Here is a 13,673-nt window from a genome sequence, read left to right as displayed (position 1 = left end):
TCAGCTAAATCAGAAACAAAACTGAAAAAGACATCTGAGGTACACCCCTGGGCATCCCAGCAGTATCTAAGCACTTCCTTATGAAAGCAAGTTACTATTATTAAAAAACCTAAGAAAACCCAGAGCCTCCAATAAAAAAATCTGTGTTCATATTACCTGTTAACTTAGCAAGAGAATGTGTAATATATTTTAGAAGGATTTATATTTAAAAATGGTTAAAATATTGTAAATGAGAGCTTTCAGTTGTTGGAGTGAAGAATTTTTTTATACCCACTTCTTTTAAAACACACACAATAATAAGTAAATTTTATACTAATGTTAGAAGGCAATAAATGTTATAGGAAACAAAAAGGCAAGCAAGATATGAAGAATCTGGAATTCCAGGGATAAAGGTTCAAGTTGCAGTGTTAAATGGAGTGGTCAGGGTAGACCTCATCAAGAAGCTGAGAACTGAGCAAAAACATTGCAGGAGGAGAGCAAGTTAGCTAAACAGATTTTCAGATAAGACTTGCTTCACCAAATGCTGGCGATCACAGTTTATATAAATGCCAGCTGAAAAGCCAAAACCAAAAGAAAAGGAAATATGCACGGAAATAAGCTAGTGTTTCCCTTCATAGAAAACACTAGAAAGAAAATCTCTATTTAATTGTTTAAAGAACAAGAGCGGGGCCAGTATGGCTGGATAGGAGAAATCGAGGGAGAAAGTGGAGCAGAAAAATTCAGAGAGCCAATGGGTCCAAATCCTGTACAGCCTATGGGTCACTTTAGCTTTTACTCTGATTAAAATGAGGAGCCATTGTAGGTTCTGGATAGAGGAGTTACATGATCTGGATTATATTTTTTAAAGATTCCTCTAGCTGCCATGTTGAAGAGTCTTTTACAGTAATAAAGGCAAGAAATGATGGCTCAGACCAGGGTGGTTATCAGTGGATAAATGATAAAAAATTGGATGGTGGGTATATTTTGAAGGTAGAGACTATAGGATTCCAAATGGATTCTATGTGGGAGGTAAGAGAAATACTCAAGCAACAAAGAGTTGCTACCTAGTGGGAAAGGCAGTGGGTAAAGGAGCTTTTGCGGGGATAAGAAGTTCAGTTCGGAGCATGCTGAGTTTGAGACACTATTAGACATCCAAGTGGAGGTGTGGAATAAGCAGTTGGATATATTAATCTGGAGTTGCAGATGGAGCTCTGGGCTGGAGAGATAAATTTGGGAGTTTTGACAGAGACGTGGCTTGGGGTGGTGAAAACACAATACAGTGTACAGGTGATGTGTTGTAGAACTGTGCACCTGAAACCTTATAATTTTGTTAACTAGTATGTCACCCCAATAAATTCAATAAAGAAGAAAAAAATAAATTAGGGAGTTTTATCACAGAGATGAAATTTAAAGGTAATAAGACTAGATGAGGTCACCAAAGGAGTAAGTGTAGACACAGAAGAGGAACAAAGGCTGAGTGAGCCCAGGAGTCCTTTAACTTTAATTGGTCAGGAAAATGAGGAAATGGTGGAGGATACTGGGAAGGAGCAGCTAGTGAGGCAGGAAGAGAACTTCAAGAGAATATGGTGACCTGAAAGCCAAGGGAAGAAGGATACTCAGAAGGGGTGATCAGCAGTATCTTGTGCTGCTGATCGGTCAAGAAAGACAAGGATGGAGAATTTACCATTAGATTTAGCAACAAGGAGGTCACTGACAACAGGAATAAGGGCAGTTTCTGTGGCGTCATAGGGTAAAAGTCCGATTGAAGTGGTTTAGGGCAAGGGAGAGGAAATTGAAGATAGTCAATAAAGACAACTATTTTAAAGAGTTTTGCTTTTCAAGGGAGGGGAAAAATGTAGCAGTAACCAGTTAAGGAGTAGGATTAAGTGAAAAAAAATGTTTAAGATGGGAGAATTAATAGCGTATTTGTATGCTAATGGAAATGGTCCAGTGGAGATCAATAAATGATTATATAGAGAAAGAAGGGGAAGAATTATTGGAGCAACATCCTTCAGTTGAGGAGAGGAGATGGAATTTAGTGCAAAAATGGAGAGATTGCTTTCAGTGTAATCCCTTTGAGTATGGATTATTCTTTTATTTATTATCATTTTTTATTTTTTTAAAAAATATTTTTATTGATTTCAGAGAGGAAGAAAGAGGGAGAGATAGAAACATCAATGATGAGAGAGAATCATTGATTGGCTGCCTCCTGCACACCCCCTACTGGGGATTAAGCCTGCAACCAAGGAACATGCCCTTGCGGGGAATCGAACCTGGGACCCTTCAGTCCACAGGCTGATGCTCTATCCACTGAGCTAAACCAGGTAGGGCTATTATTGTTTTTTAAAATGTATTTTTACTGATTTCAGAGAGGAAGGGAGAGGGAGAGACAGAAACATCAATGATGAGAATAAATCATTGATTAGCTGCCTCCTGCACGCCCCACACTGGGGATCAAGCCCATAACCCCGGGCATGTACCCTGACTGGGAACTGAACTGTGACCTCCTGGTTCATAGGTTGATGCTCAACCACTGAGCCACGCTAGCTGGGCTCTTGTCAGCTATCTTAACGGAATAATGCTGGATAGGGATATTATAAAACCACAAGGAATACAACTTTGACCTCACTATAAGTAGGTAGCTGGGCATCTAGAAGTCATGGGGCATTAGCAGCCTGACACTGTTATAAAATCAATACTTCCCAGAATAAGTAAATATGATATGCAAATGACAACTCTGAGGGGGAAATGCTGAGGAAAAAAGATGACTGAGGGAATAAAGTACTGACAGTGCATTGACTCTGAGGGGCCAAGTGCAGTATACAGTTCTTTACAACAATGACTTAAAGTCCCAGCTTCCCCCTGGGAGTCCCCATCCTGCTTGTCACCACAGAAAGCCTGGGATTCCAAGACAGGGTTCTGGTTCCTTTCCTAACCATACAAACAAAAAAATGAAGTTTTACCTGCAGGAGTTCATTAGGCCCATCAGTTCTGGGGGTTTGGTCAGATATCAATGGTTTGAAAGGTAAACATCAGTTATTAATCATAAACATGTATTGAGCACTTAAAATGTGTCAGTCACTGGTCTAAGCCATTTTACCTGAAGCATCTTAATCTTCATAACAATTCTAGGTCCTTTTACACCCATGGTACAGCTAAAGAAACTGAGACTCAGCGAGGTTAAGGCAATTGTCTAAGGTTACATTGCCAGTAACTGATTGAGCCAAGGCTGAACTCTGATTTGCCAGTTTCCAAAGCCTTTCAGGCTAACTGCAATGTTAATGCATAGCAAGCAGTCTTTAGCTGTGGATTTTCTCACTAGCCTTACAGAACTGATGAGGTCATATATTATCAAGTGATCTTCAAATACAAGTTGACAGTGAAAATGTACAAAGGCCAGATTATTTTAAGCAACTGCTCTTATAAGGTGTACTAGAATAGAGCCTTAAACCGACAACTCTTTCTGGACATGCGGCTCGTCATTCAAATATTTTTAACCAGTAAAGTTTCGGTAGAAAAGGGGGTTATTTTACAGCTATTTTAGGTTACTTCTTTTCCATCTGTGTATTCCCAGTACCAACTGCGCCTCCCATGTTAAGTGTTGAATAAAACGTCTGTTGACTGGATGGATGAATAACTCACCTAGTGGATCTTTTCGAATCTCATCAGGAGCACCTCCTACAAAATCCTGGCCATTAAAACAAGTCTCGCCAACACACTTTTTTGTCATGCAGCTGCTTAGGAGCTGGGGGAATCTGCTCCTGATGGGGGACAAAGGTTTGAGGAATACGTTGCCACCCGAGAAGGCAGAGAGCCCAGAAGTCGGGGACCAGAACAACACTGCAGACCCCGGGCTACACAACGGCGGCCTCTTTCGCCGCGGAGCGGCCCATTTCCCTGTAGGCGCCGGTGAAGCCCAGGTGTAGGCTGGGAACCAGGCGCTGAGCCTGAACGGTGGAACGGCAATGGCAGCGCAGGAATTCCACAGCGGCTGCGGGGTTTGTGGACCCAACTGAAGAATGGGAGGGAGCACTGTTCACCTGACACACCCCATTCCGCCCTGATGCAGCCAGGGCGTCGAGCAGGGAGGCGCGAAGCAGTTCGACGTGCTGAGCTCAGCGGAGCCGGGGTTGCAGCACACATCGGGCTCCTTGGCCGTACGCGGCGCACGCGCAGGCGCACGCACACCCCTCTGCGCCCGCCAGCCTGTAGCGCACGCGCAGTCCGTGCTCGCACCCTCCCTCAGTCCCTGCGGGGCCCGGACTCCGCCCCCACAGACCACGCCCCGCTCCCGTGCGCCGAACGCTCCATATCCGGGTTCCCGCCGCCGCTGCCGCTACCGCGGCTGCCTCGCTCATTCAGCTTTGCCGGGAGTGGTGTGATTCCCGACCAAAATGGCGGCTGTGGGGCGAGTCAGCTCCTTCGGCTCTTCTCCGCCGGGATTAGCCTCGACTTACACGGGCGGCTCCTTGGCCAACGAGCTAACCTCGGGCAACGGCGGCGCTGCAGCAGGCGACGACGAGGACGGGCAGAACCTTTGGTAACGACCCCACCCCTCCCTGGGTCCCCGCTAGCACTCCCGGCCCTGCGGGCGCCTTGGGATCCGTGCCCGCCCGAGCTCGGCGTCGGGCCCAGGCCACCGCGTCCTCCGCAGCCCCCGCCCAGGCGCGCCGAGGCCGTGTCCATCCCTCCCGCGCTGTGGCCTCAGCTCCCGGCCTCAGCGTGCGCCTTGCTCCCCGTTAGGTCCTGCATCCTCAGCGAGGTCTCCACCCGCTCGCGATCCAAGCTCCCCGCGGGGAAGAACGTCCTGCTGCTGGGTAAGTGTCCCCTCTGCACCCGCTCGCCTCGCTCCGCCCCGCCCCGCCGGCCCCCATCCCGCCGGGGTCCGATCTGCCCGCCGCCCGCCGGCTCGCTTTGTGCGGACTGTGGACCCTGGCCCCGCCCCGCCCCGCCGCCGACCTGTGGCTGACAGCTGGGGGAGCAGGAGAACCCGGACCCCTGCCCTGGGACCTGCTGGGACCCGCCCTTTCCCCGGCTCTTCTATCTCCTCCTGATGTGAGGAGGCCCTGACAACCACCTCTGGCAAGGACAGAATACGATAGCCTATCGGAGCGATTCTAGTGGCTTGGGGTTTATCTAGAAAATAAGGACGTTTTTCCTTTCATAACAAAAATCGGTAGCAGGAGGCTCTTCCTTAAGAGCTCCAGTGCAAATGTCATGCCATTAATATTTAATAGCCGACTCTTTGTATAATTGACAGAGAAGCTAGAAATGGGACCTGGTGCTCGGGAGAAATGTTCTTCCTCAGCTTTTTCACGTACAATGGGCTCATGTTGCAGCTGCCTTTTTAACTGTCACAATTGTGAAATTTATAAATGGCAGTAGAACACCTTTATAGTTCAGTCTCTCGGGCCAAATGGATGTACTGAGGAGAATGGTCTAATCTGTCTCCATTCTCCTGCTTGTTCTGTATATCTTCTATTCTCTGGAAGTTATGTATTTTGTTTCTTTATTGATTCTGGGGGTGGGGTAGAGGACAGCGAGGGACAACAATTCACAGGTTCATATTTTTACAGGCGTGGCTCCTGAGTCATTTAAATGAGGTATTTCTTCTCTATTTTATATTGGCTTATATGATGATGGTTAAATTTTAAAAGTTTGCTGGTGATGTCTCAAGACATTTTTGCTATGTACATCTAAAAATAGGAAACAAGTCAAATCTATTTGACAGGGTCTGCTTTTAATAGGTGTGTTTAGATAGAAGCAAATTACTTCTTTTGCATGAACTGCTGCCAAGTTAGAATGTGATTATTGAAGTTCTGTTCTTTAAGGGTTACACGTAGCTAGTTGAAAAATTAGTTTTTACCTTACTAGCTGATTGATCTTAAGCAAGTTTTTACACATATAAGCCTCAGTTTCTTCATCTTTAAAATGGATGTTGTAGAAATAATAATGCCTACCTCCTAGGGTCAGGTCAAGCAATAACAGCACAGTGACTTTTTCTGGTGGATTTGTTTTAACTGGATTAGAAAATATTTTATCAGAACTCTTTTTTAAAAAAATTGAATTAGTGCCTGCATCAGTGATATTTATATGGCTAGGATAGATTAGGATCCAAAATAAATAAAAAATCCAGGAAATACTTTAAAATTTACTAATTTAAACAAATTACTATTGATTAGTATATTACAGTGGACTTAATGACTTCATTGAAGTGAACGATATTTAATTACTTTAAATAAGACTTCTTTTCAAATATTGCCATTGTAAAGATAAGATTCCTGAATTTTGTTTTCATTTTATAAGTTCCTCCCAGTTATTCCTGTGCATTAGATATTACTTGGATGGTTCTGTTTGTCATGAAACAAAAGTGACAGTTTTGTTCATTTCTTGATGTTTCTGATTTGCACTGAAGTTGCACCATGTTTGTTTTTTTTTAGCATGCTTTAAAAAAAAAAAACACCTGCTTTTGACTCTGGGTCAGTGCATGGGACTGAGTGTATTTAGAGGCTCCAGACTCTTCCGTTCCTCCATACTTAGGATAGATTAAATTTCCTTTTTTTGTGAGCTTAATAGTTTAAAGCTCCATTTAGTATCAAGTTATACGAGCTTGAAATGCAAAATTTTTATTTGAGTACTATTGGGATTTTCATCAAAGTCTTTTTAGCTTTGGAAGAAGCTAATAGGTTTGTATACTGATTGTAGAAATATGATTAATTTCCTAAAATACCACTAAAGATTTCTTAAAGACCTTTTACTATCACATATTATGGTAGCATTCAGTCTGTGCTGGTTGAGGGAATAAATATATAAATAGGGATTGTGGTTTTCTTTGTTATGAGTTTGAAGCTGTTAGGCAGGAGGATGATTGACCCTAAAATGGCTTTCATGAATTATGGGGATCTCTGGAGTCCCATATTTAAAAAACCAAATCTGAGACTACAAGATTTTACATTTCCATAAACAACCTAGAATAGGAATGATGATCAAAGCTTAATGTATCCCAGACACAAATGGCAGTTTAACCTTAGCTTGCTACTTGTCCTCCTCTCCCATTGCCTATGGGAGAAAAGGGTCAGGATTGGCAATGTGTGAGCTATTCTTGAAGCATTTTCATATATATCTTAGTTTACCTCCTCATTCTCCTTGTTCTCCCCGCCTCCCAAAAGAAATCTGGGAGATAGATGTTAGCACCAGTTTTTGGATGAGGTAATGATTTTAGAGACCTTTTAAGTGAGTGTTCCAAGGTCACATAGCTATAGAAGATCCTGTGTTCTGTGACTCTGGCATGACTTTCCAACTTGATAGAAGTTCCTGCAAGGGAGTGTGCTATGTACTCTTCCTACTGGATAACTTTAAAAGGCTGTCTTTGGCCCTGGCCAGTTTGCTCAGTGGTGAGAGCATTGGCCCTTGAACCAAAAAGTGTCAGGTTCGATTCTGGTCAAGGGCAGTACCTGGGTTACAGGTTCGATCCCAGGCCCCCAGTCAGGGTGTGTACGGGAGACAACCAACCGATGTGTCTCTCTAGCATTGATAGTTCTCTCCCCGCGCTTTCTCCCTCCTTTCCACTTTCTCTAAACATCAGTGGAAAAAATATCCTCAGGTGAGGATTTTAAAAAAAGGTTATCTTCGAGTGAAATTGAAATCCAAATATTTGTGGAATTCTAGGATGTAGCTTATTAAAGGACACCACTCTGGCTGTGTCACTTGTGTTTAAGCAGTCATTTAACTACCTAGGCCTGACCCCTATCAAAACCCGCAAACACTGTGACATTAGTGTTTAACCATTGAGAAAGAGCTTCAACAAAGTTTGTTTTTGAACATTAAAGGCAAAAACGTCTTCTGCATGTTTTGTGTGTGTTTGTGCTTGCTTATTAAGTAGGATTTGACTCAAACTGTCCTTTTAGGGACTTTTTTCAACTTTACCCTTCATGTTTAATCAATTTTTTACTATAGTGATTGTAATTACATTTTAACACAGTGATTTTAATTAACATTTTAATGTTTTTAAGAGTACTTTCTTCATATCTTGGTTACTTTCCCATGTTTTGATAAGAAAACTCCCTATGGGAAATAATCCTAGCTAATAAAAGTAATATGCAAATTGACCATCACTCCAACACACAAGATGGCCACCCCCATGTAGACACAAGATGGCCACCACAAGATGGCCGGCAGGGGAGGGCAGTTGTGGGCAATCAGGCCTGCAGAGGAGGGCAGTTGGGGGGGACCCAGGCATGCAGGGGAGGGCACTTGGGGGTGACCAGGCTGGCAGGGGAGGGCAGTTAGAGGTGACCGGGCTGGCAGGGGAGGGCAGTTTGGTGGGACCGGGCTGGCAGGGGAGGGCAGTTAGAGGTGACCAGGCCTGCAGGGGAGGGCAGCTGGGGGTGACCAGGCCTGTAGGGGAGGACAGTTAGGGGTGACCGGGCCGGCAGGGGAGGGCAGTTAGGGGGGACCAGGCCGGCAGGGGAGGGCAGTTGGGGGTGACCAGGCCTGCAGGGGAGGACAGTTAGGGGTGACCGGGCCGGCAGGGGAGGGCAGTTAGGGGGGACCAGGCTGGCAGGGGAGGGCAGTTGGGGGGAACCAGGCCTGCAGGGGAGAGCAGTTGGGGGCAACCAGACCTGCAGGGGAGAGCAGTTGGGGGCGACCAGGCTGGCAGGGGAGGGCAGTTAGGGGCAATAGGGCCATCAGGGGAGCAGTTAGGTGTCGATCAGGCTGGCAGTGGAGTGGTTAGGGGGTGATCAGGCTGGCAGGCAGAAGCAGTTAGGGGCAATCAGGCAGGCAGGCAAGCAGTTGGGAGCCAGCAGTCCTGGGTTGTGAGAGGGATGTCGACTGCCCGTTTAGGCCCACTCCCGGGATCGGACCTAAATGGGCAGTCGGACATCCCTCAAGGGGTCCCAGATTGGAGAGGGTGCAGGCTGGGCTGAGGGACACACCTCCCCCCACCATCCCCTGCATGAATTTCGTGTACTGGGCCTCTAGTAATTATAATTATAATAATAATGACTAATACTTATAGGATACTTACATGTACTAGCCATGTATGATTGTTTACATACTCTGATTGTTCCTTTAAACATCAGGAAGTAGACACAGAGCTGTTAAGTAAATTGCCATAGGTTACACAGCCAGAAAGAGGCAACGTAAGAATTCTAAATTGTACAGCCTGGACCCAGGGTCAGCATTCTTAACCTATACGCTGGACTATCTCCCTAGAGCAGTGGTTCTCAACCTTTCTATTTTATTTTATTTTTTTTATTATTATTTTTTTTAAATATATTTTATTGATATTTCACAGAGAGGAAGGGAGAGGGATAGAGAGCTAGAAACATCGATGAGAGAGAAACATCGATCAGCTGCCTCCTGCACACCTCCCACTGAGGATGTGCCCGCAACCAAGGTACATGCCCTTGACCGGAATCGAACCCGGGACCTTTTAGTCCGCAGGCCGGCGCTCTATTCACTGAGCCAAACCGGTTTCGGCGGTTCTCAACCTTTCTAATGCCGCGACCCTTTAATACAGTTCCTCATGTTGTGGTGACCCCCAACCATAAAATTATTTTCGTTGCTACTTCATAACTGTAATTTTGCTACTGTTATGAATCGTAATGTAAATATCTGTGTTTTCCGATGGTCTTAGGCGACCCTGCTAGCGGTTCTCAACCTGTGGATTGCGACCCACAGGTTGAGAACCGCGCTGTAGAGCCCAAGACCATCGGAAAACACAGATATTTACATTACGAAAATAATTTTATGGTTGGGGGTCACCACAACATGAGGAACTGTATTAAAGGGTCGCAGCATTAGAAAGGTTGAGAACCACTGCCCTAGAGGAAAGAGAGCTTTCTTTGTAGGAAACGTAAGAAGGTGTTTAGCGGTTATTAAGGAATTTAATCTGATTCTTCTGTTGTATCAGTTTCATTGCAAAAAATCTCATTGCTTTAGATTAATTGAATTCATTGTCTACTAAAATAATTTATGGAGACCTAGACCCCTGGCTTATAGATAGGATATCAATATCACTTTCTGATTTGAGGTATCATGAATTAATGAAAACTAGCTGGCCCTTTGGTAAATCATGTAAGTTTTAGCATCTGTAAATTAAGATATTTGGATTTAAATCTGTAAAACTTTCAACAATAAAGATTTTTAAAAGATATTTGGATTTAGTGATCTCTAACATCTTGTCTGATCTGACAGTCTATAATATTTTTAAATTCTAAAGCTTTTGAGTTATTAAATATATTTAAAGGGATATTTTGAAGAATTAATATATTAATTAATAAAGTATTTCCTTGTAGCTGTGGGCTGTTTGATTCCACCCAGGGAAGAAATCTAGAGTCTCTAGATTTTTCCCTGAAGGCACTAGTTCAGGGTAGTGTGCAGCCAAAAAATCCCACATAATGCTGAACAGCATCAGGAAGTAGGTTTGAAACAATATTCTTTCTTATTCACGAATAAAACTAGCTTCTATTATGCTTGAAGTGTTACAAGTAGGAAACCTCAACATATACATACATGGTGGAACTAGAGATCTGTTTAGAGAAGTAACTTGTCAAGAAGTGGATGGTTTTCTTTCTTTTTTTTTTTTTTTTAAATATATTTTATTGCTTTTTTACAGAGAGGAAGGGAGAGGGATAGAGAGTTAGAAACATCGATGAGAGAGAAACATTGATCAGCTGCCTCCTGCACACCTCCTACTGGGGATGTGCCCGCAACCAAGGTACATGCCCTTGACCGGAATCGAACCTGGGACCTTTCAGTCCACAAGCCGACGCTCTATCCACTGAGCCAAACCGGTTAGGGCTCTTTTTTTAAAATATATATTTTTTATTGATGTCAGAGAGGAAGGGAGAGGGAGAGATAGAAACTGATGAGAGAGAATCATTGATTGGCTGCCTCCTGCACGCCCCCTACTGGGGACAAAGCCCACAACCCAGGCATATGCCCTTGACCAGAATTGAACCCAGGACCCTTCAGTCCCCAGGCCCACACTCTATCCACTGAGCCAAACCAGTTAGGGAGAGAAGTGGATGGTTTTCTATGTGAGGCCTGATTCTGAAGATAATGAGATTATTCAATCTGAAACTGTTAATCTTGTGAGAAGCTGGGATTAAAGACCATCAAGGTAGGTAGAGTGGTAATTCAGCTGGTGTGAAATCCACATGAGGGAATGTCAGCAAAAGAACTTTGAAAATGCAAAACTGAGAAGAGCTTCAGCATGGGACTCTATCTTCTATTAATTAGTGAGTGACCATGAACTAACCTTTTTGGGCTTTATTTTATTTGTAAAACCAGAGCAGTGGCTGTTAGAAAGACCTCACAGGTTACCTCTTTATTCATTTATTCATCAAACATTCATTAGAACGTGCTGTGCATAAAATACTTTGCTGAGTCATGTGGGGAAAACAGGGCTAGGACTTGGTCCCTACCCTACAGGAACTTATAAACTCCTTGGGAAAAGATTCAAAGTAGTAAAAATCAAATATGTCAGCATAAAATAATTGGTAAAAGGGTCACATATTATTTTGATGAAATGGTGGTATCTGAATAAAATTTTGCTAAGTAGAATGGGGAGGAGAAAACACTGGTAGCTGTGGACAAGGGAACGTGATGCAGTAACAACTTGGTGAAAAGGACCATGGCAGCTCAGGTTTGGTGGAGTCCCTACCTAGACTTACCGGGTCTGGTAGTCAGCCTTCCTGCCATTTGAAGGTGGGGGATTGGGGGCAAATAACAACCTCTTGACTTGCTCATTGAGATTCTTTCATACTTCATGGAATTAAAAGCATTAAAAAGAAAGTATGTCTAAAACATCTTCATCTCAAAATTAGGACTCATTATTTTAAATTATAAAAGTGTTACATATTTTTTGCTACAGAGAAAAATTGGACAAAGAAATCAAAATAATGTATGATCCTATCATCTAGAGATAATCACTTCATTTTTCTATGTGTGTATTTATTTAAATAAAATAGTCTTATTCATACCTTATATACTGTTTTTGAAATCAGAATTTTAAAATTTATGAATCAGGGTTTTTTATAATGGCAGTAGATATGGATTTCTCCCTTCCAGTGACTGAATAACAACATCTATGGCTATACCATAATAATGATTGATTGGTAGATTATTATTGTTATACTTTATTTTCTATTTGCTCAGTATTCTTTGGGATAAATTCCTGTAAGTTGAATTGTTAGGTCGAAAGTATATATCTTTTAAGCTGTTATATATATTACCAAACAGTCCTCTGGGGACGTTGTACCATTTACATTCCCACCATCAGTAATTGAGAGTATTTGTTTGTCTAGCATAATTGCCAATGCTGAGCATTATTCATTTTAATCTTTGCCTGTCTGGTAGGTAGGTTAAAAATTGCCAACTTAATTTAAAGGCAATTTAATTGTAGAATACATATCAAACCTGTTGATTAAGCATTATTGCTTTAGTGTGACTTTGACCTTCGGGAGCATAGGAACTGTTAATAACCGTTGGGATTAGCATTAATTGGCCTTCGTACATGTTTGTTGAATTAAACAATAGTTTCCAGTTCATGTCTAGCCAGTCTGTGAGAGTGAGGGAAATGATAAAGTACAAGTTCTTATTTTTTTAATGTAATGTGGATTGCTGAATGATGGTATTCAAAGGTAGGGCCTTGGCCAGCCAATGGGATGGAAACATGTATTATTTCTGTTACAGGGTGTTCTGATAAGTGTTTTATTATATAGCATGTTCACTGTTTTACTGAAGAGGATTTTGAGCCCCAGCTGAGCTAGGATTCAAAATTGGGTTTGCCTAACTTTCCATTATACAGGCACTCCTTAACATACTGGAAGGATGTAGTCTTGAACAGCCATGCATAAATGTTTATCTGCAACCACTGGGTGCAGATGCTGCAGCTAGTTAACAACAGCCTCTCCCAGTCTTGCTGACTGACACAAAGGGAGGTGACACTCTTTGTGAAATGGGGAGCAGACCAAAGCCCCCCTTTGCCTGGGTCATCCGATAACCTATGGGAGGCCGTGCAGAAGGTCTGAGCTCAAAAGTAGTTCCAGTGAAGACCTCTCATAGCTTTTGTCCTCAGGGTTTTCAGATAAAAGAGGATGATTTACTTTACGTCATGCAAGGCCAAATCAAAAATGTCAACTTTACAATGTTGATATCTCACTTGGATAAAGAAGGAATATGGCAGGCTAGAATTCTCTCTGTTCTGATTATGATTATCATGATGCTATGAATCATAATGTAGCCAACAGAGGTATGGAAATGTGGATCAAAGCTCTGTGTAGAATGCAGGCATCAGGCACACAAACCTGTGTGGAGCAAGAAGAGTATAGTACTTTAGCCTTCAGGACAACAGGGTAGAAAAGGAAGGCAGAGTACTGTTTAATTTTACCTTTGTCATCCCTGCTAATCTTGAGCTGGTCAAGACTAGAAGCTGCTCCAGGAACAATGGTAGTGTCATAGGGTTTAGGAGCATTTGCTGGGTTCAGATCATAACCTTTCTTTAGCAAGTTGCTTAATCTTTCAGACTATAATATTTACCTTTTAGGATTATCGTGAGGATTATATGAGATGTTTGTAAAACACTTCAAACAGTGGCATACATTGAAGTGTTCAAGATAACTATTATTAATGTATTGTATACTTAAGTGTTTTGCTTTGACTGCTCATTTTCACATGGTTAATGT

General features: G+C 42.9%; 2 protein-coding genes across 4 annotated transcripts in view; one reads left to right on the top strand and one right to left on the bottom strand.

The window, feature by feature from the left end:
• The window catches only part of CNOT10 (CCR4-NOT transcription complex subunit 10), a 109,506-nt gene extending 105,359 nt beyond the window's left edge, over positions 1-4,147 (bottom strand). Inside the window, exon 1 of one of the 3 annotated variants that reach the window (XM_080675696.1) lies at positions 3,622-4,147. Coding sequence is in view for 2 of the 3 variants with exons in the window: in XM_080675694.1 (XP_080531820.1) it covers positions 3,622-3,709 (88 nt within the window). In the remaining variant the exon portion in view is untranslated. The remainder of the gene's footprint in view (positions 1-3,621) is intronic. The other 2 variants (XM_080675694.1, XM_080675695.1) reach the window with 2 other exon arrangements.
• DYNC1LI1 (dynein cytoplasmic 1 light intermediate chain 1) overlaps positions 4,128-13,673 on the top strand; it is a 32,488-nt gene continuing 22,942 nt past the window's right edge. Inside the window, exons 1-2 of the mRNA XM_080675698.1 lie at positions 4,128-4,519; positions 4,723-4,796. Coding sequence (XP_080531824.1) covers positions 4,374-4,519; positions 4,723-4,796 — 220 coding nt within the window. The 5' untranslated portion in view covers positions 4,128-4,373. The remainder of the gene's footprint in view (positions 4,520-4,722; positions 4,797-13,673) is intronic.

Source organism: Plecotus auritus, assembly GCF_963455305.1.
Source record: "Plecotus auritus genome assembly, chromosome: 6".
Taxonomy (NCBI): domain Eukaryota; kingdom Metazoa; phylum Chordata; class Mammalia; order Chiroptera; family Vespertilionidae; genus Plecotus; species Plecotus auritus.
The sequence above is the reverse complement of the archived record's forward strand: the minus strand, read 5'-3'. Positions and strand labels throughout refer to the sequence as shown.